This window comes from Hetaerina americana, unplaced genomic scaffold (genome assembly GCF_022747635.1).
Source record: "Hetaerina americana unplaced genomic scaffold, ioHetAmer1.1.p SCAF_4, whole genome shotgun sequence".
Lineage (NCBI taxonomy): Eukaryota > Metazoa > Arthropoda > Insecta > Odonata > Calopterygidae > Hetaerina > Hetaerina americana.
Window position 1 is genome coordinate 24,323,266 of NW_027286985.1, and position 27,177 is coordinate 24,350,442.

Below are 27,177 nucleotides of genomic sequence, written 5' to 3' on the forward strand. Positions count from 1 at the left end.
CGCAGCTAGTTCTTAAAAAGGCTTGGAATCTTTACTGGAGAGAGTTTAATCGGACTGGTTTGATATCCGATTAAACGTAAACGAAGCTTGGGGGGGATGAAAAGAGATTCAAAAGTTGAATCATAAATATCTCAATACGGCGAGGATACTGGGATACTGAATACCCCTCGGTGTTCAGCAAAACAAAATAAAGCCCTTAATGGCACAGGCGAAGGTTGCTTACCATCGACAGTTTCACGACATTTTGGAATTCTTAAACGAACGGAGAGCGGTTCGAGCTGGAAGTACCACTCTCTGCAATTTATAAAAGCTTTGAAATGGCAAATTTTGAGTATTCCCTTTCACAAGTCGATACAAGAGCACGTAATTTTAAGCATCAGTGCTCCAAGAGAGCAAGATTTAACCGCTCACCTCTGATTCTGTGAAAGAGTAGCATTTAACGCGGCTCGCCAACCACAGTCGACAGCTCAACTTCAATGCTTCCTCGTCTTTTCCGCACTGATAGCATCAAGAGTGAGAAAGCTATTGACGTGGTACAGACGAATCAATTCATTGCTCACGTGAAACACTATGAATTATGTTAAACGCCTGTGAATGTTAGGCTCCCAACAAAATCGAATCAAAATCCAGCGGAGATCGTTCAGATAAAATAAGAAGCGTCTTAAAGATCAAATGGTTGTCTATTATTAAACATCATTGTGATAATAAATATGATCATAGATAAGCATCATTGCGGTCAATTTAGGAAGTCTTATTCGCTTCATCATTTTTTCCTAATCAAAAATTTAACGCACTGCAAAAAATTAAAAGTATTTTCCTTTCACGATTTAAGTTTCTACCCTTAGTGTATTTTGGCACAGCTTCTCCAATGGAGATAATGGTGAATAAATAAATTAATAATGTATGTCCTCTTAACTCACGTCTTCCGATTCCAACCACATCAAAGCTGTGTAGCAGCTGATTTGAATTGACTCATGTTGTTTTCAGTTAATCTCTTGTTTTTGAAACTTTACTCCCCAACAATTAAACAGTTTATTATCTCATTAACTAAAGACTGAATGGTATTGGACTTAATTTAATGCCATGTCCCGAGGGGTTAGAAAAATCTTTGTAGATTTCACCAAACTGAATTGCGATACGACCGATTTCATCAACTATGAGACATCTTCCACCTGCAGATGCCACATAGGTAACGAAACCGGGGATGCCTCAATAAAGTTTGATGAAATCTAATAAGTTTTCATTCTTCAATCAACGGTTTACCATAAAATGAAACAATAGATATTCTCAGCATAAACAGAAATCGCAAAGATTAGTGATCCAGCGGTTTTTCGAGGAAAAATCATGAGCTATTCGAAGAGCAAGTAAAATGTGTGGATCTGTTTTAGGAACCCAGGAACTTAAAAGAATGCATAGGATAAACGAAATATCACGGGAAATAACAGAACACTTCGGCCTCAAACTTCGGAGTAACATGGTTTTCAGTGTCATTCAACCAAAATATCAGATGCGAGTAAATTCATTTATAAGCTAGTCTAATCGTAAGTTCTGAATTTCATCAAAGAATTAGGCAACTGGAAGTGAAATCTTGTGAAAAATACGTTAGTAGTCAATAAAGACAGCATACAGCCTGTATACCCCCTACACAGGCAAGCGTAATGGAACGCTGTTGTCGATAGAAAAAATTCGAATCGGGTGCAGTCACATTTATGCAGAAGGTAATTTATGATTTCACTCATACTTTCTCTCGCACACACGGTAACTAGTCGTTTACTCAAAAAATAACTACTCGTACAACTCAAAACGGAATGCATCGGGTTTATATAATATTCACCAAATATGAATGCGGGTTACCGATATATCCGTAGCACTGGTCTCCTTGCCAGTTTGCAACCAACGTGCCATACAGGAGCTTTAGTGCCATAAACGTCGTACAGGAAGAGTTTATTTATGACAGCAGACATATGGTCTTTCATTCCATCACCCAATCGTAATAAACATAATCGTGATTCTTGGATGATTTTGAACACCCCTCGCGTATTTTTCTGAAGATTTGTAAATCCCATAAGTAGAATACTTAAGATTTATCTTTGTGCGTGAACATTACGTGAAAATATATATCTTCATCGTTCAGCTTTAACACCGCTTTATTTCAGAAATAAATTCTGATCGTGGTATGGTCGAGTACTGGTTTAGAAGTAAATCCTAGCGAGATATGTACAAGTGTATACAGTCAGTTACATTATTTTCTAAAACGTTACCTTACGTGGATACGGACTAAAAGTTAAAGTTTTTTGATTATGATTCATCGCAGCATTCGTATGAGACAGCTTCTGCATTCCAATTCAATTATCATCTTTCATTCGAACAGAGATACGCTTACATTTACGATTTCGCAGTCATAGTAGTCTCGTGATAGTTCCATGAATACAGTCTCATTTAAGCAAAATAAATCCATTTCGCATGATATTAGGTATAAGAAACTTTATTTCGATTCAAAAATAATCATCCAAAGGCCCTTGTGCCTAATCCCTTTGATTTGAAGAGCTCGAACAAGTCCAACCTCCAATGCAAAATACGATTGTCACACGTGATACAGCAAACACTTCATTTTTACAATCGATTATATTATCCATATGCAGGGCAGATTAATACTAGCTAAAAACAAGAACATCGGGTTTCAACTGCCAAAGAGAGAGGCAATCATGATAAAATTGACTCGGTTAAATATCTGTATCGGGTGATTTTACGGACGATTAGCCAATGCGCACGCAAACCATGTTAGTATGAAACCATCCGTTCCGCAATGGAATGGAAAACTCGGTTTTGTCCGGCATGAGGTGTGGGTGGGAAAAACACCTTTCAATTTCCGCGACTCTTAACTCGCAAAATAGGAAAGGAGCAATTTAAGAGCAATTGACGGCATTCCTGTTTCCATGACCAGTTGAGTGGCACGTACACGACAGACGTGAACGGCCCTAAGAAAACGAATTATATCACTTCTGGCACCGCATTCACTTCCTTCATTCGTCGTCTTGCAATTTTATCGCACATTAAAAGGCCTTTGAATAATTTATTTTCGCGTCATGAGTGCTACGTTCAATGAGAAAAATCAATCCAACCCTGAGTTCGAAAAATTTGACCTGGTCTCAACGTAACTAAAACCATTTGAATGCCTTGTTCTTTTTATAAATGTGCATTAGTAATGATGTTCAGTTATTTAATATTTAATTATTATCGTGTTTTTTGACAATTGGTGGTCAATAAAGTTTTCTTTATGACTAATTGCCTCTTATGGCCATGCACATGAGGCTCTACTAACAATTTCCGATGCTTGAATATTGAACGGTAAATAACTTCAAGATTACGATACATCTTTCCCGGAGAAAGCACTGCCTATAAACATGTATTAATTTCTTTTTATCCAAATTCCATCGGTCAATACTCTAAAAAAATCGTGGCTCCCTCGCTATGAAAAATCCCATAAGAGTGGAATGATTTTTTTTAGCTTATAGTTCATAGCTCGTTCAGGTGACATAAGAAGTTTAACGCCTATGCTCATGGCTAGATCGTACCCAACCATTTGTGTGTCTCTTGTTGCGCTAGTCTTACATTTCCGTGAGGGAGGGGGTTCCAGAAATACCTTCAAGTGAATAAGAAATGGAAATGTGGTTATGTCACTTTTCATATCAGGAATGAGAAAGTTTTACTCAAATTTCCGCTTGCTTACCCAGTGGCACACAATCCCATATACACGCGCACCCATGCACGCACTATAGGCATCCACGCGTTCGTGCAAGTACACCCGTGCATATATTCACACGAAAGAACGCACATGCCACCCTGCGAATAAACAAACATGCATATGAAAACCACACACATGGTAACACGAAACCAAAGACACGTGTAGATAGTACAAGCACCCATTTTCACGTTTAAGCAGTAGCAGACATTCGCATGCTCTTCGACTCCCGCAATCATACACATTCCTACTAACACCCTCGCGCGTGTACTTCGACTACAAAACTCAGTGCGATAATATATATTTCACTAGTTAAAAGTAAATTGGACTTGAGAAAGGTATAACCAAAAATGTGGCCGGTGAGAAGAATGAGAAATTTTGTGCGCCATTAATTCCATCCCGCCTTCAGCCCCTTCGCGATGATACATATTATTAAGCAGAATACTACGGGGTAATGGTAGGTTTTTCATGGAATATGGCACTACTGTACTCGTAAAACTTTGATGAAATGGCAGTAAATGTCCTTCAATCCCATTCATATCGCAAGAACTCATTCTCTGGCGTTGCATACCTACTACCGCCCTTAATTTCATCCAAAATGCCTATTCTTTTGCTCGCTTTCCCAGAATTTCCCCCTCTATTACTTTCCTATTTCCTTTCAGCATCCCATTAGCCCTAGGCACAAGGAAAGAATAAATTATTATTATTTACTTTGTATCTCCTGCACCCACTTCCCCTGCCTTCGAATTTCTCCCAACAACCATCTCTTTGTCCCTACCATATCTAGAATTCCATTTGTTTTCCTTTCCGTCCATTTTATTTTCTCCATTCTACTCCACCACCGCCGCATCTCGAAAGTCTCCAATATAGGCTCATACTCTCGCCTCAGCGACCAAGTTTCCGGGCCATAGAAAACTACGCTCCAAATTAAAGTGTTCACTAGTTTCTTCATATCTTTACTTAAAGTGCCTGTCATCTCCTCTTTTAAAAACTTAATAAATTTTATTATTATTATTATTTCACTTGGACTTATGGGACACAAGATCGAGTAACCAATCCTGAAGGATTCCTTCTTTAATGAATCTCTCTCAATTTCCCATCAGATGCCAACCAGAATTCGGCGACCGATGACCAGAATACGGCAGCTGCTTCGTGGTGGGACGGTGATGACGGCTTCACCACGGGTTTAGGAAGGGACCCCACGGGGCCCGCCTCCGGACCTTCCCGCAACAACCTCTTCTCCTCTCCGCAAAGCAGCCTCAACAGCCACTTCAACTTGGGAGGGGATCTGGCCGGTGGTCGGAGCAGTAGCTTCTTCAAGCCCCTCTACGGTCACACGGGTGGCGAGGGCTACGGGTTCTCCGGGACGGAAGGGAACCGAAGGCCCAACGACCCCTCCCTCTCAACGCCGGAGGAGTGCGCCCGCGCGTGCCGGGACGACGACGAGCCCCGAATCTGCTACTACAGATTTAACCTCGAGTTCTACACGACGCTCGGAGCGTAAGTTGTGCCCTGAGAAACCCCGCGCTACCGAGTTTTTGAAAGAGGAGGATTTGAGAAAGGTTTTTTTTTGCGAACATGGCTGATGTTTGGGATGGAGAGCGACAGAGTAATTTGTAGACATTTGGAAGCTTAGCCAATCGCCGCTTATATCAATTACATACTTCCTCAAGCCTGGCCACACGGTGTAAGACGATTTAACAATTCTTCCATAATTTACCATTTTCTGGTCGCTGTTTACATTATCATCCTCATGACATTTGACAATAGAGAACACCAGCTCCCCTTATTCATCGATAACCTCAAAAAATATCTGCATCTGAATAGGCCCTCTAGATGGTGAATTTCGATGGTTTGCTCAGTTGTTCTATGTAAAAATGTAGACTACCCTGCAAGTATTTATGGTTTAGTGATAGAGATACAAAAATCCCTGTACAATGAGATAAACAGTGAATATTGGACTTGGGGTGGGGAATAAATTGCTGCTATAGCATTATTTTCGAGAATATTAATCCCCATATCTACCAACTATAGCTAGTAGTTCTCTCATGTTTTGGTTCTAATTAAAGTATAATTTGAGCAACAGCTAAAGCACTTCATGTATGATCCCAGCCTTTAATTGATTTAATCTCAATTTTAATTTCTTTAATCTCAAAATGTATGCTATTCCTTTTTTCTTAATTTCTATTTATCTCTAAAGTTAAAACTAAAGCAATAGGTGTTGTCGCTAAAACATTAACATGAAGTACCTTAAGATGTCTTTTTTTAATTAAATACCAATAACAGAAATACAGCCACTAAAGAGAATAGTGAAAATTGTATAGCAATGAAAAATACAATTAAAATATTCCTAAAGTAGCATTTCTCAGAATCTTACATCTTGGATTCCAGTGCCTGCCAATTATGCCTCCCTAATGCCACCAATCATTGCCAGTGTGTGCTGGCTGATGGATTTGAGAAAGGAATTTTGACGGCAAACAGGCAGATTCCAGGACCAAGCATACAAGTAAGTTATGCCTTTTTTTCTAAAAAAGAATTCCATGGAATGTTCAATATACTGTTGGGTATAGGTTTTTGTGTTTATAAATGCAGGGAACTTTCACAACATTACCATATAATAAATAAAAGAAATAAAGTACAGCTAATTTCTGTTCAAAATGTAACTATCAGCCAAAAGTCATTATTACATTGCATTAACTTTGCAGTGCAAATTTAAATCAGTAGATATTGTGCACTCCTCAGCAACAATTGAATGATACATAGAAGTTTTTTTTAATTTCAATCTTTGCATCATACTAAGAACGAATAATTTTTAGCCACTGGCATTCCCAAAATATCTTTAAATCATCACTTCCTACCAACTATTGATAAATGGTTGATGCTAGAATATAGAGTGCCTCCCTACTATAGTGGCTTATGACCCTTTATTTTTTGATAGTTTGCTTACAACAGAGCTCCAAACATCAACTTATAATCAAAAAATCTTCTCTTCCTAAACCTGATAACATTAGGTTTGCGAGGGTGACCGAGTGGTAATTGACGTGGACAACCAAATGCAGGGCATGGAAGTCACCATTCACTGGCATGGACTCTGGCAGCAAGGATCCCAGTACTATGATGGTGTCCCCTATGTCACACAGTGTCCCATATCAGAGGGGAGCACTTTCCGTTATCAATACACAGCAGGGAATGCAGGCACACACTTTTGGCATGCCCATACAGGTAAGACAACGAACATTTTTCATGCATACACTCTACCAAGCTTCACCCTAAAGATGCTCAGTACAATGTGATGAAAAACCTTGAGCCAAATAGTGCTGCTCAAGAAGCAACAATTCAATGCTGCCTTAGCATCATTATTACTCCAAAAGTCTAAAATCAAAGTTTCAGTTATGTTAAAGACACAGACAGGTACCAATATTAGCATATTGTTGCAATATGTATAAGTGGTTGATATTCTCCATATTATGAGAATTTATGGTTTGAAATGAAAAATTTAACTTATACATTATCAAATAACAGTCACCTAATACCAAATCCATTACTTTAATGCAATGCACATGTAGCTACTTAACTACAAGATGAGTTTTTTGTAAAGAGGACAGGATTTAAATGGTTGAAAAGCCAGATTGGGCCATCAAATATAGCCTTCATCAGAACCATTATTATTATTTGAGTGCATGACTAATCCTGCTATTGAAAATACAATACATATATTACGAATAGTGTCAGTACTCTGATAGTTTCTAACAGACAGAAAACCAATTGGTCATCAAATATTCATTTAAAAATCTCTTTCACATGTGAAAACAAAAGTTTGATGAAAATCTCTTGACTAACCATTTGCTGTTGTTTGATGCAGGCTTGCAGAAACTTGATGGCCTCTATGGAAGTTTGATTGTTCGGCAGACACCATCACAAGACGTCCACGCCCACCTATATGACTATGACCTGACGACACATGTGATGCTGGTCAGTGACTGGATGCACGAGGTTGCTCAGGAGAGGTTCCCAGGCCGACTGCAGAGAATGCCTGGGCAAGATCCAGAGAACCTCCTAATTAATGGAAAAGGGCAGTTCCAAGTAAGAAATAATGCCTCATATTGATGATCACTTCAAATATTAGTGGCCAGGATATGCTCACCAGCTTTTAATTTTTTGCACAGGGGAAGAATTGCAATTTCCAAGTAATTACATTTCCCTTAAGAATGCTTTCAACTCCATTTACTGATAAGCATCTACACCCCTCTTTTCATATAGTGCATTGATATATGATTAGGACGATCTTGAAAAATTAAAGAGAATGGTTGCCAAACAGGTAATGGAATTTTAGTGATTTTATTTTACCCTCACCTATCTAACTGACCTTTGGATTGATTGCCTATAATTTTATTTGTCATGCGGCTAAAATCTCCTGGTATTCATACATAGGTATGTGTTAATATAACTACTTGTGAAAAATGTTTTTATTTGCACTTCAAGATGGAATAATAATCAATTGAGCTAGATAATCAATTGAGCTAGGAAAAAATTACTTAACAGCATTTATGATATAAAACATTCCTAAATCACCAAGCAATGAATCAATACTACTCATTTATCTCTATATAAACATGGTCATTCATTGATTTCCTGGTGCTATCGTAGCATATAAATATATAATAATTTAATACAGTATAGTAAGGCTAATGGTATATTGACTTGTAATTTGAGATTCTAAAAGTTATTTTTAATCCTTTGAGTGAAGCAATGGGCATGAATTATGATGTCAGGTGGTTTCAAATTAAGATTACCTTTAGCATAACTCTAAGAAGGTTCGTGATGAATATCATTTCATCTCATCCACAGGACCGCAACACTGGATATATGACAAACACTCCCCTGGAAATCTTCACTGTTACTCCTGGGCGTCGGTACAGATTCCGTTTCATCAACTCCTTCAGCTCAGTCTGTCCAGCACAGCTCACCGTCCAAGGGCATCCTCTCCTTGTCATTGCCTCTGATGGAGAGCCTGTTCACCCAGTGGTTGTTAACACCATCATTTCCTTCACAGGTAAGGACTGAGGAACAACATGAAGGGAAAGAATCGTCTAATTAGAGATATTTACAGATCATTCACATTTGCCCTAAATTCTCACAAGTTTCATTCAGTGTTAACACTCAGTTACTGTTCAGCCTAGATAACTTGATGGAATAATAGATTATTTAACACCTTATCTTAGATTGAATATTATTTATAGGTTTAGATTATGGAATACTATGTATTTTTCATTAAAATCCAAAACATTTTTTCCGAACATTTTACACTACTCAAAAACAAAATATTTCCTTTGTTGGCACTGAATAAATTTATTTTTCCTCAACTAAAATCATTAGTTCATAATTTGAATTTAAATTGTGATTAAGTTGTAGCTTTTATTTCAAATGAATCAAAAACTCATGAATCAAAGATTCATAACAGTCTCATCAGTGCAGTTTGAGTTCACACTAATTAATCCACACTTAAAAGTTTTTAAAAGTGAACAAATCTATGAAATTACACAGATCATTTAATGAACTCTAATGTCCATATTTTCTTCAGGTGAGCGCTACGACTTTGTAATCACAGCTGACCAGAATGCTGACTCTTACTGGATTCAAGTTCGAGGCCTCGGAGAATGTGGAACTCAAAGAGCCCAGCAGCTGGCTGTTTTGAGATATGCCAGAGGTCCATATGAGCCAAGGTCTCCCAGGCCCACATATGACTATGGTCTTGCTCAAGGAGTGGTGAGTGAATTTTAAGTTAGATGAATTTAATGTGAACTAATTCTGAAAAGATGCCGAATCATATCAGGACTATCCATACTAATGAAAGCCTGTGAGTGACTCTACAATGTGTCAAAAATGTGAGGAATTATATAGAGATCTTCAGAAATGAGCTCCAAAATTGTATTAACATGGACCAAAAGAATAGGTAAAAATCAAAATGGGAATATTCAATTGCTCACCTTCATTTTCCCTTCCATAGTTTTCAATTTGAAATACTTGAAATTTTGCAGGGTATATTTAAATATCAGTAGACACAAAATAATTTAAATTCCATATATTGTGACAAATCATAATATTGGCCTCCTAATATAACTATGTTTCTCAAGTGATATTAGTTCATTGATGGTTTGATAAACAATTTGCATTTGCTAAAATCTAATTGCAAACTAAATTTCACACAGAGTTAAGTTCAACATATTTAACATAGGTACAATGAATTGGATGACTTCACATGCAATGAACTTCCACATGACACTCAAGTATGATGTGGAATAGCTGTTGGAGCTTTGCTCTGAAAATTCAATGACTATACATAGTTGATTACCAATTTTTTTCAAAATTTTACAAATTTGTTTGCCTTTTAGGTGCTGAATCCTCTGGATGCAATTTGTAATGTTGAACGACCTGATGCTATCTGTGTGTCTCAACTGAAAAATGCCAGACCAGTCGATGAAGGAATTCTCCAGGAGCATCCTGATATCAAGATTTTCTTACCATTCAGGTTTCTTCTTTACCAACCTGAGCAGCTCTTCCAACCCCATCTCTATAACCGTTACCTGGGTAAATTCAAGTGCTACTATAACTTTTAAAAATGAACTGATTTTATATTAAAGAGCAATGCTTATTTACAGAAACTGTAGATTTGGCAAAAAAGAAGCATAGCATCAATGATGCATGAAACTAATATGCAACTAATTTATTATGAAATAAGATAAATTTATACCTATGAGTAGAATATGTAAAACATAAAGTGGCTAATGATAATTGAATAACCAGAATGTTTCATTTTCGGTATATTACCAACAACTTTGTAAGAAATCTCCAAAGATTAAATTTTCCAAGTTTAATATAACATGATCAAATGTGCATCACATTTAAGCAACAATTGAATTAAAATATAATGTTCATTCCAGTTGCTCCAAATGGAGATCATGTCATCAGTTTAGTAGATGGAATATCATTTGTGTTCCCGCCATCGCCACCCCTCACACAAATCGATGACATTCCTCCTGAGATGTTCTGTAATGGTGACCGAAGACCACCTAATTGCGGTGAAAATTGCATGTGCACTCATAAAGTTGATGTCCCACTAAATGCTGTTGTGGAAGTTGTACTTGTTGATGAAGGTGAGTAACATAGATACACATTAGATAAATAGTAATAATACTTTATACACGCACACATACATACATACATATATATATATATATATATATATATATATATATATATATATATATATATATATATATGTGTGTGTATATATATATATATATATATATATATATATATATATGTATATATATATATATATATATACAAATATCTAGCAAGTCAAAGATCTGTGGTTTTGAGTCCCGGACTAGGGAACTTTTTACACTTGCGATCTGCTTGATTCCACCTATTATTTATTCCATGTGTGTGTGTGTATTTATATGTAAACACACACACACACACATTCATGCATATAAAATCTTGAAGAGCTAAGCATGAAAAAGAGTTTTGATGCATATTGAATCTGTAGCATCAAGCTGATTTCAGGCTAAGAATTATCCATATTTTGCATGCACAAATGAGTTGATAAATATATAATATCTTTCTTTTTCCAAAACAGTCCAACAGCCAAACTTGAGTCACCCCTTCCATCTTCACGGCTATGCTTTCAACGTTGTTGGTATTGGCCGCTCACCTGATGCTCAAGTGAAGAAGATTAACTTGAAACATGCTCTTGACCTTGATAGGAGAGGCCTGCTGCATCGTCAATTTAACCTCCCACCCGCCAAAGACACTATTGCTGTTCCAAACAATGGATATGTAGTCCTTCGATTCAGAGCAAATAACCCTGGTAAGATTTTGTGTATCATAGTTTACATTGAATCAGATTTGTTTGTATCATTCAAATTTATCATTTCAAAAACAAGATGGGACCGAAATTGTTCATAGTTCATAAAAGACAAAAATTAACTATGCTCTCATCTATCATCAAAATATATATTTTTCTTTCTTAAAATGAAAAGTCCATAGCTTTGAGTAAGAGAAACTAATATTCTCATGACAAAAAGCCAAGAATGCTTTAAAAAGTGCTGACATAAATGCAAAACTCGAAGTTCAGCTGAGGTAATCTGTGGTAAGAAGATTATCTTTGCTAAATTCAAGATTCCAATGAACAGCATTCTGTTCAAAATCTAATTGTAAAGTTGTGACAGTAATATCATATAGTTTATGTATAACTAGTATGCCACACATCACTTAGATCTTTTATGGTTTCAGGCAGCAATGATTTTTCTTATATTTCTGCAAATGATCTTATGATGCATAGGTGCATGCAATTGCCACTCTTATATAATTAATTTTTGTTTCTTTTTCCATTACAGGATACTGGCTTTTCCACTGTCACTTCCTTTTCCACATAGTAATTGGCATGAATTTGGTAGTACATGTAGGATCGCATGCAGACCTGCCTCCTATACCACCGAACTTTCCAAGATGTGGTGACCATTTACCACCAATTACATTTCACTGAGACACCTGATCTCCTCACAGAGGGGAATATGCATGTAACGCCAAATGTACAGTCTTAAACTGTGTCATTTCATCCAACTATAACCGTACATAATTCACCTTGCATCTCTCTTATTTCATGAATTGTACAGCTGTCCTCATTCCTTGCTATGAACAATAGAAAGACCACTAAATCAGTGTATGTCTAATGAATAACAAATCAAATTTATCATTCTACATGTGATTCATTAAAAATTGTAGAGCTCGCATTTTTTTCATTTTTCACTAACCATCACATAAGTGCAGCTCTCAATTTTCTTCCTCCTTGGAAGTTATAATAATTTTTCATGTCCTTGCCTCATTTTGTACATAAATTAAAATGCAAAAAATTCAAATTTAGTATTTATTGATCAAGAGAAGAACTCTTTACACCTTTATGGCACCTTAAAAAAGTTTGCTCAATGCATTGGATGCATCAGCAAGTAATCACACCTTTTATTTGGCCACAGACCAATGCCATGGCAGCATAATTTCTTGTGTGCAAGGCCTTAGGCTATATGCCAATTTCATTACTTATGTTTCCGGTGGGATCATAATTAATAAGGACATTTAAACAAATAAACTCTTCCTTCAAAATTATTTTTTTTTGCAAAAGAGTACCTATTTTAGAAAACACATGGACAAAGTTCTTGAGATAATCTAGGATTTTGATTGAGGTATTCATCCTAATAAAATCATCATATGAATTCAGCCCTGAGAACTGTTCCACTCCTTGTAATTGTTTACTAGGAGAGGGAAAGGAAGCACAAGATGCATTGTATATATGAATGAGCTTTATTTAAGAAATTGACATTCTATTTTGGTAACTTTTGACCCAATGGTCATTAATGGGTTGCTTATGGAATGGATATTATATGGATAATAAATGAATGGGTTGACCATCCCACACAATAAGACCCGGGGTAAGAGATGAAAAGTGGGTTCTCTCCAAAATGGAAATGTATATAAAAAGGCTGTATAATATTAATGCTGTATTATATGTTGTTAATGATTAAGATATTTCAAATGGATTTTGGGGATCACAGTCACAACATCTTCATAATTTTTCCAGTATTGCCAACTTATTAAGTGTATAAAATTAGATTTCATCATGGTATTTTAACAATGTCAAGCTAGTCGGACATCAATGATAAAATGTATCATGTGAAGTTCTGTTCAATGTTACCACTTGCAGGATGTCATGCTCAAAATTTTGCTGCAATCTTGCATAAGATGAACCCAGCAAAATATAACATTTAAAGAAATGTTTCCGTATGGAATGGTCATGCAAAGCATTATGTGAAACATTTGCGTGTCATATACTCATGTGAGTCTAAGTTGGCATTTAAGATAACCATTGTCATAATGTAGCAATAAATTTGTTGATCAAAACAGAATTTTAAAAGTTTCTTTTGCTATCAAAACCTATACCTACCTAATTTTTGGAAAGTACAAATATTCATTTAAAAAAATCACAAATTACTTGAAATTAATGGAACTAACTATATTTCAAAGTGTTTTCTGCTGAGAAAGTTACAGACCGATTCTCAATAATCTGAAACAATGCAAATGTCATCATATTGTTTTTAGGCACCAAGATCGATTTGCCATCAAGCATATTAAAAGTGAAAGATTCAAATTCACTTTATTTCCTGATCTAATTCACTTCTCTCAGTCTGAAAACCGCCAATCTATTTAATTTAAAGTCTGTGCAGTGAGTTTTGATACTAAAAACATCATGAATCCAAACCACAGTTATCAACCTGAAAGTCAATATGATAGGTGATGGTAGAGCTCACCTAGTACTAAGACCAATGGCAGATGAAATTCAAACATCTGGGTAGGGGGGGTCACTTTCTTTCCCTGTGCCATCTGTGTTTTCCCTGGAAGGTCTGGTACACAAAAATGCACACAGCTTGAAGGAAGTTTAGGATGCCCAGGTCCATCTCAAGAATTGAAACCGGGCTCTCCAGTCAGTAGCCCAATGCTTTCCCCAGTGGACTGCAACATTATATGGTGTCATTAAGTGGAAATAGTAACAAAGTAAAGGATCATAAATGCATAATGTAATATACAATAGTCTTGATATATGAATTATCCAAGTAAGCAAACACATCCAGATCCATGAATGAACATAAACATAGTAGATCTGATTCAGCTAAAATCATAGATGCTCTAAAGAAGGCTACGGTTTCCTTCTTCTGCAAATCAACTCTCAATATACACATTTGGCAGCATGAAAAACTATTGGGTAGTAAGAAAATAGAAAGAGATAAAAAATGCAATATGGAGAAGAAATAAGGAACCTATGCAAAGTAAAAAAGGAATAAATGAATACAAAATAAATAATTACAAAATAAATTATTCCTAATAAATTCAAATATTCCAACAAATTTATTATTAAGTAATGCTGAAATATGTTCATAAAACCATTGCTGGTTTCATTTGCCACAAAATTTTAGAATACATCAAGATGATTTAACGCCTAAGGAACATGATCAATATGGAATCAGCAATTTGGTACAGATAATCACAGGGTTTCTCATACTCAATGCTCTAAAAAAAATGTTATAAGGCAAAATATATTACATTTTATATTTTGCGCATATTATCAAATCAGCTCGAAAATGGCCAGAAAATATTATATTAATGTGTATAAAAATAAAACAAGGAGGCACTATAAAATCAGATAATTTTGTGTGTTGAGTGGCACCAGAGTAGAAAAGGTTAATAAATGTATAACAATATACAGGGGTAGATAGGAGAGATAGGCATCTTATACCCCTGCATGTATAAGACTGCTCATGTGGTGGATGAAGAGTTGGGAAGGGCAGTGGAAATTTGTTGGAAGAGGAGTAAGACAGGGATGTCCATCAGCACCAGTAATTTTCGACTTATATGCAAATGAAATAGTAAAAATGGCATGGGATGAACAGGAGAAAAGGATGAAAGCCAGTGTGGAATTAATAAAAGTAGTTTGGTTAGTGAATGATCAAGTTTTAGTTAGCCAGCCAGCCAAGAGGTTGCAGTCATTGTTGAGTGTATTACAAAATTACTGAGGTATGCGATAAGAATAAAAGAAAGCAAAACAAAGGTTATCAAATTTTTGAGAACGAGGAAGGCTAAGTTAAACTTTAAAATAGAAGGGCAAAAAATGGAGTAAGTGGAACAGTTTATGTACCTTGGAAGTGTCTTGGACCAAGATGATCACAGAAGTAGGGATATGAAAAAATAAATGCATTAGGCAAAGAAGCTTTCACTAGAAGAGGGAATTTGATTACAGTGATTTTAATACCTGTTAACATCAATTGAATTGATGAGGTGAGGCTAAGTCGGCTTGGAAACTTGGTCATTAAAGCAAGAGCACAGATACAGATTGAATATTGAGATGTGGGTGTGGAGAAGGGTGGAAAAAGTAAAATGGACAGATAGGCGAAGTACTAGGCATGGTGTGAGAGGAGGGAGCATTATTGGGAGAAATCCAAAGAAGGCAGGAATTATGGTTGCAGAGCATTTTGATTAGCAATGGAATTCTGAAGAGTGCGATTGAGGGGAGCACATTAGACAAGCAAAGTGGGAGTAGGTAAAGGATAGGAGTATTGGGAAGAATAAGAGGAGATTGAATGTATGTAGAATTGAAAAACAGTTTATTGTAGTATGGGATGTCAGGTTTGGTATTGTTAGCCAAGGCTAAGAAATATATCAATGTACAGTGCATCCATCTGAATCCAACCTTAGACATAGGCTACCCAATATTAATGCTTTTTCAAAACTGTTTTTTAAAAATTGTCATGAGTAAAGAAAAAGAAATTTTTCATTGATTGACTTCATAATACTATTCCTAAAACTTTTAGCGTATGGCTAAACCTAAGTACACAGGGTAATTTCCCCTAACCTTGCATCACGAATGTGTTCACAGCCCAATTTGAAAACAACTTTAATGAAAATATTAATTTTTTACCTTCAGTCTACAAATGTTTCGTGAACGATACATTTGTAACATTTGAACGAAAGAATGAAAAATTTGTTAGAAACTTCAATAGTCTATTTCCTATCATTAAATATATGCACAATACAATAGAATGTTAATCTTTCATTTTTAAAAGTTTTGATTAGCAATTTCTTCTCTATTGCTCAAGAAATCATTATTCCTTAAATTCATTTCACTTCCCATTTTCTGCTCCACAGTCATTTCAAATATTTATTTTCTTTCTTTGGTATCCTTCAGAAACACAATTTTTTAAATCTCCTTATCACATTCACCACTCACATGAATGATGAATCTAAACTTCCATCCAACTACATTTCACCAAAATTATCAAAAGGCTTGGGTCTGATTATTCAAATCAGTCAAAATTAAAATTTCTTTCTTGAAAAACAAGTTGAAGTATCTTCTAGGTAGCACTAAATACAAAATACCCACAGAAGAAAATGCCAAAATCTACCAAATAAATGGTGATTTGTGAAATTCCTACTTGGGAGGTACCATGAGTACCTAGCCTGACCTAGAGATGGTGGTAGTTGTTTAAAAAAATATCACTGTATCAGAAGGTATGCAATCTATAAAGCATATGCTTCAAGTTTGAAGAGACTACGTTGTATAGTATTTTTTTGGCAGCCATCAATAGTGAACCTTTTAAGTGAATTTGTGAAAATGGAGAAAATTGATCATCGCTATGTGATACAATTTTTTTTTTTGAAAAGCCTTAGCCCAACCAATAAAAAAGCTGAACTGGAATCTGCTCTGGGTGAGTCTGCTCCTTTGTTTACAACAGTAAAATATTGGGTTGCAGATTTTAAACAAGGCTATATGAGCTGTCAAGACACGCATTGCATTGGTCGACTAAATGAGGTGACGACTCCAGGAACAGCGAAGAAAATCCATAAAGTGATACTAAATGATCGTCAACTGAAAGTGATCTAGCAAGCTAGCAGACATAGTAGGCATTGCAAAAAGTGTGAGGCAATGCATACTAACTGAAAATTTGTACATGAGAAAGTTGTGTGCAAAATGGGTGCCGCATTTGCTCATGAAGATGTTTCAATTGAGTGTTTAGCAGTTACCCAGCAACAAAGCAGAAATTTTGCACCGTTTCACGACCATGGATGAAACATGAGTCCATTACTACACACACAAGACAAAAGAACAATTGAAACAATGGATTCAAAAGGGAGAACTGACCCCAAAGAAGGCAAAGACCATATCATCTGCTGGCAAGGTCATGGCATCGGTTTTTCCGGGATGCTCATGTGACAATTTTCATTGACTATCTTGAAAAAGGAAAAACTATCAACGGCAAGTATTATGAAAAATAATTGCTACATTTCAGTGAAGAAATCAAGCAAAATCGGCCATATTTAGCTAGAAAGAAAGTGTTGTTTCATCAAGGCAATGCACCAGCTCTTAAATCAGTTATTGCAAAGGCCAAAATACATGGATTCGTGAAAGCTTGAATTGCTACCTCATGCACCCTATTTGCCTGATCTAGCCCCCTTGGATTATTTTCTGTTCGCAAACTTGCAAAATTACTCGATGGTCAAAGATTTTCCCAACCGTGAAGAAGTGATGTCAGCAGTTAATGGCTATTTTGAGGAGCAAGACAGTTCTTATTATAAAAAGGGTATCGAACTTATTGAACATTGCTGGGAAAAGTGTATAGAGCTGAAAGGAGATTATGTTGAAAAATTAATATATTTTTTTCCAAAATTTTTGTGTTTCCTTGGTTGGGTTGGGTACTTATGGGATTATTACATCAGGCAAATACTGAAGAGCCTATGACAAGATATTAAAGAGTATTGCATACTTAAAAACACAACACTCCCAAAGGTCCACCATAACTTTGCGCCATGCAATACATTTACTTCACCATTATTAAATCTTATACACTAACAGCAAGGATGTCTTTTCAATTGTATCAGATCAGCAGTGCATTATCTATTCCTTCCTTCTCCTCTGATGTTTAAAACATAACAATTATCCCACCTCCACCTATCTCAGCCATCGATGGTTAACATTATTTATTTTGCTGTCTCTTTCTCACCTTTCAGCCTCTATCTCCCCAACCCTCTACTGCCATCTCCTATATTAGCATGAATGGTGCCTTTCCAGCTCACTTCAACTTCCCCTTTATTCGGATTGGAGAGATACTGCAGTCCACTTCCACTTTTGCATAAATGTTTCCTCATTGTTTTAACACCGCTGAAGTGGTGGATGATTATCTCTCCGAAGCAGTGCAGTGCATTCATTTAGAATTCTCAGGCCCAAACATGTAGATAGTCTGGTTTCTCTGATTCCTCTCAGACTTCCTGTTGAAGTGCCATACACCTGCAGCATCCTGGATAGTTTCTTTGATACCAAGATATCTTACTTGTTGTGCTACATATCACATTCTTTTTTTGCAGATAAAAGGCCAAAAACCTGTATTTAGTATTTCAAGTGGGAGTGATTATTTCATAATCCCTGGTCCCTGGAATTAGGATTCATTTTCCATGTAAACCACTTGGAAAAAATCTCTTCTTATGTCTGTACTATAAAAAATATTACATTCTATAATGTGAAGGTGTTATTACTTTTGCGAGATTGGGCCTCCTAAGGTTGATCATTGGCATCTGGCATTAACTCTTTCAGGAAATCAGTATGAATGTATTTTGGCCAGTTTCCAAGAAGAACGTAAAACTGCAAAGATGGATGGCTCTGAAGAAAAGAAGTTGAAAATTACATCACTTGAAGAAAGATTTGTTAAATTCCTAAATGCATTCAATGGAGACCTATTGCATCTTTCTGAAAGGTTGAAGGATATTGAAGAGTACATCTCAAAGTTCAATTACCACCTTGATGATCTTGAACCGTTCTCTAGAAGAAATTGTCTTCTTCTGCATGGCAAAAAAGATGAAAAAAGTGGAAACTGCTGGCATGTAGCCACAGATTTCTTTGTTACTAAACTAAAGGTAAGCATGAACCCCATGTCACTTGACCAAGGCCACAGAATAGGTACATTTAAGGAATCAAACAAAAATCCTCGACCCATCATAGTAGAGTTTATTTTATATCAAGACAGAGATCAAGTTTGGAGGGCAAAAAGAAACCTAAAAGCTAGTGGATTTCTCATAACGGAGTCACTCACAGCTACCAGGAAGCGTCTACTACTTGCCGCCAAGATCTCGCCAAGCCAAAGTATGTATGGGTCCAAGATGGAAAGATAGCTATCTTAAAACCAAATGGCTCTAGGGTTTTTGTCTAAAATGAAGGAGACTTGCGGCAAGCAGTATTGATTATAACTCTCGCAATATTTCATCAAGGAGTGGACACTGCTAACACAGTGGGTGAATTGCATACCATGAGTATTTTTGACCAACTGCTTGTAGATAGCATTAAATAATTTAATACAGTAATTTGTGACATGCCACTGCTCTCTTTACTAACACAAAAACATTATTCCCTGATAGTACCTTACTGCATTGCACTCTTCCTTATCTGTACCTCTTGCTGCTTAAAATTCCTACCTTCCAAGCTTGGTGCCTCTACCTTCTTGTCGCCCACTATTCGGCAATTGCTCCTGATCTGCCTTCTTTAAGTCTGGGCTCATGACTTCCCACCCTATCCTACTCCTGCATCTCCAACCCTCTATATCCTGCGCTCCTGTATCCAGCTCACCTGTTCCTGATCTATATGGTGAAGTTATTTAGTGAAAAGTGATTTAGTTTGCCCAGTGCTTTTCCCATAGTTGTCTTAAGTAATGCCTCCCTTTTGAATAGTGTTTTCTGTTCTTTTTCCCATTTTTATAATCATCGCGTACTGCTGTGTTTAAAAATAATGAAAGTGATTTAGTGCCTGGTGCTTTTCCCATATCTCACTATTAGTGCCTTCCTTTTCAATAGAGAGCACAGGATTTTTATTTATTTGTTTCCTGCAATTGTTTAGCCTTCCTGTGTGCATTGCTTAGTGCCTATCCCATCTACGCTGATTAATAATACCTCTCAGATCCTTAGTGCTTTACTGAACGATCTGGTAGACCTCCCCTACCTCGTACCTCCCCTAGAACCTACCTATCATACATCTTCATCAGCCATATGGCTTGATGTAATAATTACAGCCCACCCTGACTAAATAACAACACACAGACAACTTTCTGCCCCAGCAATATCCATGCAACTTTCTGCCCCATGAATATCCATGCATGATGTATTATTTTTAACATACTCAGTTAGATGTCATAACTTTAAGTAGAAAGTCATTCTTACACGTGATTTCAAGTCCATAGGCGACAAAGAGTATCCTATACTGCTTCCATCCATGGCAGTCTATAGAATTCATTGGCAACATAGATAAAAAAGAACCATTTAATGTGCTCTTAAATAACCTAGAAGACAAGCATGTACTGTTAAGAAAAATCCAACTGTCAAAACCATGCTCCCGTGGATAACAGATGAAATAAGAGCCTTGATGAGCAGGCGTGACGCTATCTATAGCCTATTTAAAAAATGGAAAAACGAAACTTTATTCAACATCTACAAAAAACTGTGTAAAAAACTAAGCAAGCCATCTTTGCGATGCACCATGTAAACCTCTCTTCAAAAGACTTGGTTTATTACCAGTACCTTGCATATATATATTTAATGTCATCTTACATGCAATGGGTAATATTTCCCATTACAAGTCCAACCACAATTACCATAGTCACTATACAAGGACCTGCAATGACCTGCACCAACCATTTGTTAGGACACACAATACTGCTCAAGGGCCCAAAGCAATGGGCTTAAGGTTATTCAATAAACTTCCCCATGAAATCAAATATGAAACAAAAGTACCTATTTTCAAGAAAAAGCTGTTTAACCTTTTAAAAAATAATATGTTCTATTCTGTAAATGAATACCTGGAATTGTTGCTATTCGTCAATTCTGGCTTAACCAATTAATATGTAATTATACTAGTGTATTGGTATATATATATATATACAAATATATATATATATTATATATATATAATATATATATATATATATATATATATATATATATATATATATATATATATATATATATATATATATATATATAATATATATAATATATTATATATATATATATAAAATATATATATATATTATATATTATATATATTATATATATATATATATTATATATATTATATATTATATATATAATATATATATATATATATATATTATATATATTATATATATAAATATTATATATTATATATAATATATATATATATTATATATATATATATATATATATATATATATATATATATATATATATATAAAGTAGCTCTTCTAAAATTGTGAAATTTATATCTGACGTGTCCTATATTTGTGTATGTATGAATATGCGACAAATCTCCGGACAAATAAATGTATTATTATTATTATCAGTAATTCCAAAATCAGATATGTCTTCAAATATCTAAAGAGCCGGGTCACAAATTTGGAAAATCTTCCAGCACTTTGGTGTTGCCAAAACTAAAAATTCACATTCCCTATCTGCTGACATTTCTCTGGAATATCTAAACCATTTATTCACAATCCCAGAAATGGAAATTGATCTTGGTGCAAAAAATGAATTCTTATACAATTTGTATAATTTTGAACCAACTACAGTTTCTGCTGCAAGCTCATTCAAAATTTCTCCCATTACACAAATGCATGTCCTGCAGGCCCTTAAAAAAAATTGAGTCCTCCTCAGATGAAGCTGATGGAATTTCAGCTCTTATAATACACAAATTACTTACCAATGTGCTTCGTTTTATAACTCACATCTTTAATTGGTCTATCTAACTGGAACTTATCCCTTGCTCCGGAAATGCGCCCTTGCCCATCCCACTCCAAAAAAATCCACTCCCTCTAACATCACTGAATACAGGCCAATCAGCATTTTGCCTGCTTTATCAAAAGCATTTGAGAAACTCATACAGGAACAAATCTCAAAGTTTCTCAATGAAAATGAGTTACTTGATCCTCTGCAATCAGGCTTTCGGTCCTCTCTTAGTACAGCTACCGCTCTTCTTTAAATAACAGATGACATCCAACTATCCATGGATCTCAAAGAGGTAACAATAATGACTCTCCTAGACTTTATGAAAGCCTTTGACTATTTTGACTAAGATATCCTCTCCGCAAAACTTCAAATCCTGAATTTGCCTTCCTCCTCTTTAAAATGGATTTGCTCATAATTAAGTAACCAATTTCAAAGAGCATCACACCTAATTCATCCTCTGTCTTCAAATACACAAGGGTGTTCCACCAGGATCCATTCTTGGGCCCTTGCATTTTTCTCTGTTTATAAATGATATTAGTAAAAGTGTTTCTAATTGCAATCATCACTATTTTGCCAAATGATTTACAAATATACCACCATTACCACCTTCACAACCTACTTAGAATTATCAACTAAATGAATTCATATCTTGCTGCTTTGTCACTATGGAGCATAAAGATTTTACTGAAAATAAACCCCATCCGAAGTCAGGGCATTATAATCAGATACCATAAACTACATCCTAAAATAAGTATTAATAACCTTCCATCACTAACATTGCAAGGATCTATCACGCCATACCTAAGGGCGGTAAATAATTTAGGCTTAACCATAAATGAAACATTATCTTGGACTGATCATGCAATTAATATATGCAGAAAAATTAACTCATCCCTGCATTCACTGAAAAGGTTAAAGCACATTGCTCCCCCCTCCTTAAAGATGCTTCTTGTGTCCTCTTCTCATACCCCACATACCAAGACCTTTCAGGCGAACTGAAAACCAAACTCTAGAGGACCCATAATTCCTGTGTGTGGTTCATATGTGATCTTGGGAAATATGATCATATTTCCGACTCATTTAATAGAATATCCTGGTTAAAGCTAGAAGGCCGCAGGCATTTACATATTCTTTCACTTTTCTACGGAATACTTTCAAACCACACACCTAAATATCTATACAAAAATTTCCTCTTCATCAGCTCAATCCACAACAGAAATACGAGGGGTAATAATAAACTTCTTGTCCCACACCATCGCACGGAAATCTATCACAAATATTTTTATGTTACAGCATGCCGCCTGTGGAACTCTCTCCCAGATGACATAAAAAACTCTTCACCGAGAACAACATTTAGAAGAGCACTTCACAAGTTCATTTTCCTCAGGTACTTAACTTATCCTGTATACCCTCCGTCATTCCACTCAGCTGTTACACATATCACTGTGTCTCCTTTTTTTCCCTACTTTTTTGTTTTGTCATCTCAAGCAGTAGAAGTTTGCATCATTATTTTTAGAAATATTACGCTTCTCATTACTCCGCATGTTTTGTCAATGTATTTAATTTCTCCATTTCAATTTCAGTAACTTAATAATATGTATGCAATGTGAAAAATGATTGCTACAATGTATATGTATCTTTCTCTAATTCATAGGGTTTTTGCAGGTTTTTTCACACCCCCCTTCTCTTTGAGAGTGTTTTCCTGCATGGGTTTTTACTAGGTGAGCAATGTCACACTCTCCCCAGCTTTTTCCACAAACCTCATTCTTTGCTTAGACTTTCCCTATTTCATTGTTCTCTTTCATCACTGTAATTTACTTTGAGTATGTGTATGTTTAGATGTATCCTTAATTTATATATGTATTTGTAAGTATATATGGATGTATATTTATATTTTTTTCAATCTGCAAATCTGTACATAGTGCATGTGTGTCTGTCTATATGTATTTATGTGTATGTATGCAGGTAATTATAAATTTTATGCCTAATACAGTATGTATACAACGATGGGTCAAATGGAAGAAGGGGCCATTATGTCTCAATTTCACCTGAATAAAGACCTCTACCTAACTATCTATCTATGAATGTGTTATGTTGGTTCCAAGCTTGGGATTAGTTTCCTCGCAGACTGCAAGGTCTGCTTATGACTTGACAGTTTCATTCTGTGTATCTTTGAATACTCCTGTGATTAGGTGCAGAATTACTGGTGGTTGTCACTGGCATGGAATCCATTTTCCTATCAGGACCAGAGTCGTGTGTGCACCCCAATGAGTTTGTTTTATGTGTGTAGTTTCTATGTGAGGACCTCTGGAATCTCTTTAAAATCACAATTTATAATCAAGTCTATGTTGTCAGTAAATGAGAGCAAATAATTGCACTCTGCCAGAGGCGTGTTTAATCCACATTCTATATTGTTAATCTCTCCCATGGACTACAGCCTTGTCATAGTAGAAGGGTTTGTGCATTCTGATGGCCCCTAGAGCTGTGCTGGGGGAGCTATGATAATTGCTACTGATAGGGTCACCCAGACCAGATAGATCAAAGGTTAGGAGCTAGACCAAAAGTAGTCCATGCAGCATCTGTTCCTCAATAAGGTAGCTTCAAAGGCATCTGACCAGAGTGGGGTGGCCATTGAGTGATGCTGTCATGTTAAAAACACTATTGAGGAAGGCAACAGGAAACCACCTCAATTATTATTCCCAAGACTTATATGATGGACAGTATAGAGATAATCAGTCCTCCAACAGGCCCAATTGGCTGTGTCTCATGCTCAGCAGGGGGAGAGGCAAGGTTTCTGTGGTCATCATCTCACGAAACTCTTGCAAAGCAAAACCAACCACAGCAGCAGAGAAGATGCAGAAGAAGACCGATGTAGTTGGATAATGTTGAGGACAGGAAAAATGGAAAATATTAAGTAAAAGATGGAATGAGGAAATATAAATTTTCTAGAAATTCCAAGAAACTGCAGGAGATTCCACAACTGTAACTTGTATATCAATGCTCTAAATATGCTTTTCAATGCAACAATTTTGGGTTGTAAAAATAATTTGCCTTGACCAGGATCCCAGTCATGGTGAATGATTTTTAAGCCCTAAAATCATTTAAATGTTTTAGGTCTTTGCAAGGTGAGATGGGAGGATAGCGGGGATTGCTGTAGTGATAGTTATAGAGTAATATGCATTGAAGGGGATGAGAACCATCAAGGGGTTGTCATGATATTGAATAAAAAGGTAGGAGGAAGTGTAGTCAACATAGAGTAGACAACAGATAGAATATTAGTAGAAGATTTCGACAAGTAGACCAATGAATTTCTGTTATTGTTCAAGTATACACGCCACCACCATAAGAAGGAAGAAGTAGATAGAATATACAATCAGTTAGAGGACATCATTGCATGTGTTCCTGCAGGAAAATGTTTGATAGTGATGGGGGATTGGAATGTGGAGGTTACAGTATACAGGTAGGTTTAAGTAATGACCATGAGGAGAAAGCAATTGATTTCTGCAGGAGACTGGGGTTAGTTATTACAAACACTTGGTTTAGACACATTTTCAGTCAAGATGAGATGACGACCACAAAAGCCTCGCCTCTCCCACTGCCGGGCTTGACACATGGTCAACTGGGCTGAGTTCTGTAGTTGCCAGGACTGATTTACTAAAAATCGCTCATCATAAATGTCTTGGGCACAATAACTGAGGTGGTTTCCCATTACCTTCTTCAATAGTATTTTTGACACGACACTGTCACTCAATGACTGCCCCACAGGCATCAGATACCTTTGCCATGGCCTCACCGAGGAACAGATGCTGCAGGGACTTATTTTTGCTTGGCTCTTAACTTTCAACCTATCTGATATGGGTGACTTTATGAGGAGCAATTCTCATTGCTCCCACCAACACAGCTCTAGGGGTAATTTCATAGGGCCAAAAACAACTTATCTGAGCTTTTACATCATTTCACGGTTTACATACGCATGAAGTCATATAGGCCACCACAGAGCCTGGACAAATATCAATATAGATAAACACATGAGCATAAGTTCGTCTATTTATACGTGAAAGTGCTTTATTGAAAGTTATCCTCACAATGTACAAAATATTGGATTGTAACATTTTACAGTTCGCCTATAATTTGAATAGTCGTATTTCTAGATACATTTAGAGCTCTAATTTGGAATAAAAGTAACTATATGACATTTTTCTTGGTACAGAGATAATTCACACAATGTAGCCATAGCATTATGTTTACTCCACATCATCTCTCCACAACAAGCTTGTCTATTAAATCTTGCCTTTCTTGCTCCATTTTAATTAGAGACTGGCGCTGAACTTTAAGACGCTCCAATTCCCAAGTATTCTCTTTGATCAAATCCTACACATAAAAAGACCAATAATTAAATGTCACCCCACAGTAAAAGTTCTGTACATTAATAGTCGTGAGGCTATTGCAATTCATAACATTTTTACCTTTAGCTGCTCCCTACGTAACTCCCTTGTTCTGGATACCGATTGCAGCATGTTCTGCAAGCCCAGAGCCCTCATCTTTTCTGATTCTAATTCTTTAGCCAAATCATCGACGATATTTAATACTTCACCAGTTATCTTATCAAATTCCGAAACATCTACGAGAGAGGAATAGGTATTTCAGGATAGTTTTACTAAAACAAAACTTATTTTACAAAATTTACTTCGAAAAATATGATAGCGTTTCCGTTATTGATTTTTTAAAAATTACAACTCACTGCCTATAAAAGCTTTGCATTCATCTTTTAACTGATTTGACTGTAAAGACACCGATGGTTCTACGACACGTAGTTTATTTAAATCATCAAAATATAGGCCAATTTTCGAAAGCGAATCAGTCATTCTGACACCCAATACTACACACAAATTAAAACCTAAATCTTTTCGTCAACAAATGGTATTCATATTGATTGCTTTCCTTCCAGTTTGTTACTTTTAACAAAAGACTCTCGAAATACTATGGTTAATCAAAGAGGGTGACGCTACTGACGCATTTGAGTAGGTAGTCTTTACTATATCAGAAATATGTCAGTTTAATACAAAAAATGTAGTATATCTAAG

At 36.0% G+C, this 27,177-nt stretch overlaps 2 protein-coding genes across 2 annotated transcripts in view; one reads left to right on the forward strand and one right to left on the reverse strand.

Annotated features, from left to right (window-relative positions):
* Positions 1–13,678, forward strand: part of LOC139692108 (uncharacterized) — a 140,920-nt gene extending 127,242 nt beyond the window's left edge. Inside the window, exons 2-11 of the mRNA XM_071590142.1 lie at positions 4,846–5,242; positions 6,134–6,248; positions 6,754–6,964; positions 7,605–7,825; positions 8,591–8,795; positions 9,324–9,508; positions 10,135–10,330; positions 10,684–10,896; positions 11,385–11,615; positions 12,145–13,678. Coding sequence (XP_071446243.1) covers positions 4,846–5,242; positions 6,134–6,248; positions 6,754–6,964; positions 7,605–7,825; positions 8,591–8,795; positions 9,324–9,508; positions 10,135–10,330; positions 10,684–10,896; positions 11,385–11,615; positions 12,145–12,293 — 2,123 coding nt within the window. The 3' untranslated portion in view covers positions 12,294–13,678. The remainder of the gene's footprint in view (positions 1–4,845; positions 5,243–6,133; positions 6,249–6,753; positions 6,965–7,604; positions 7,826–8,590; positions 8,796–9,323; positions 9,509–10,134; positions 10,331–10,683; positions 10,897–11,384; positions 11,616–12,144) is intronic.
* A 12,483-nt stretch (positions 13,679–26,161) lies between these two features.
* IFT20 (intraflagellar transport 20) lies at positions 26,162–27,026 on the reverse strand. Its single transcript, XM_071590405.1, has 3 exons — positions 26,835–27,026; positions 26,560–26,714; positions 26,162–26,464 (listed from the first exon to the last, which is right to left on the reverse strand). Exons 1-3 carry the CDS (start codon positions 26,956–26,958, stop codon positions 26,348–26,350), a joined length of 396 nt encoding a protein of 131 aa, XP_071446506.1. The 5' UTR covers positions 26,959–27,026; the 3' UTR covers positions 26,162–26,347.
* Between the last annotated feature and the right edge of the window lie 151 nt (positions 27,027–27,177).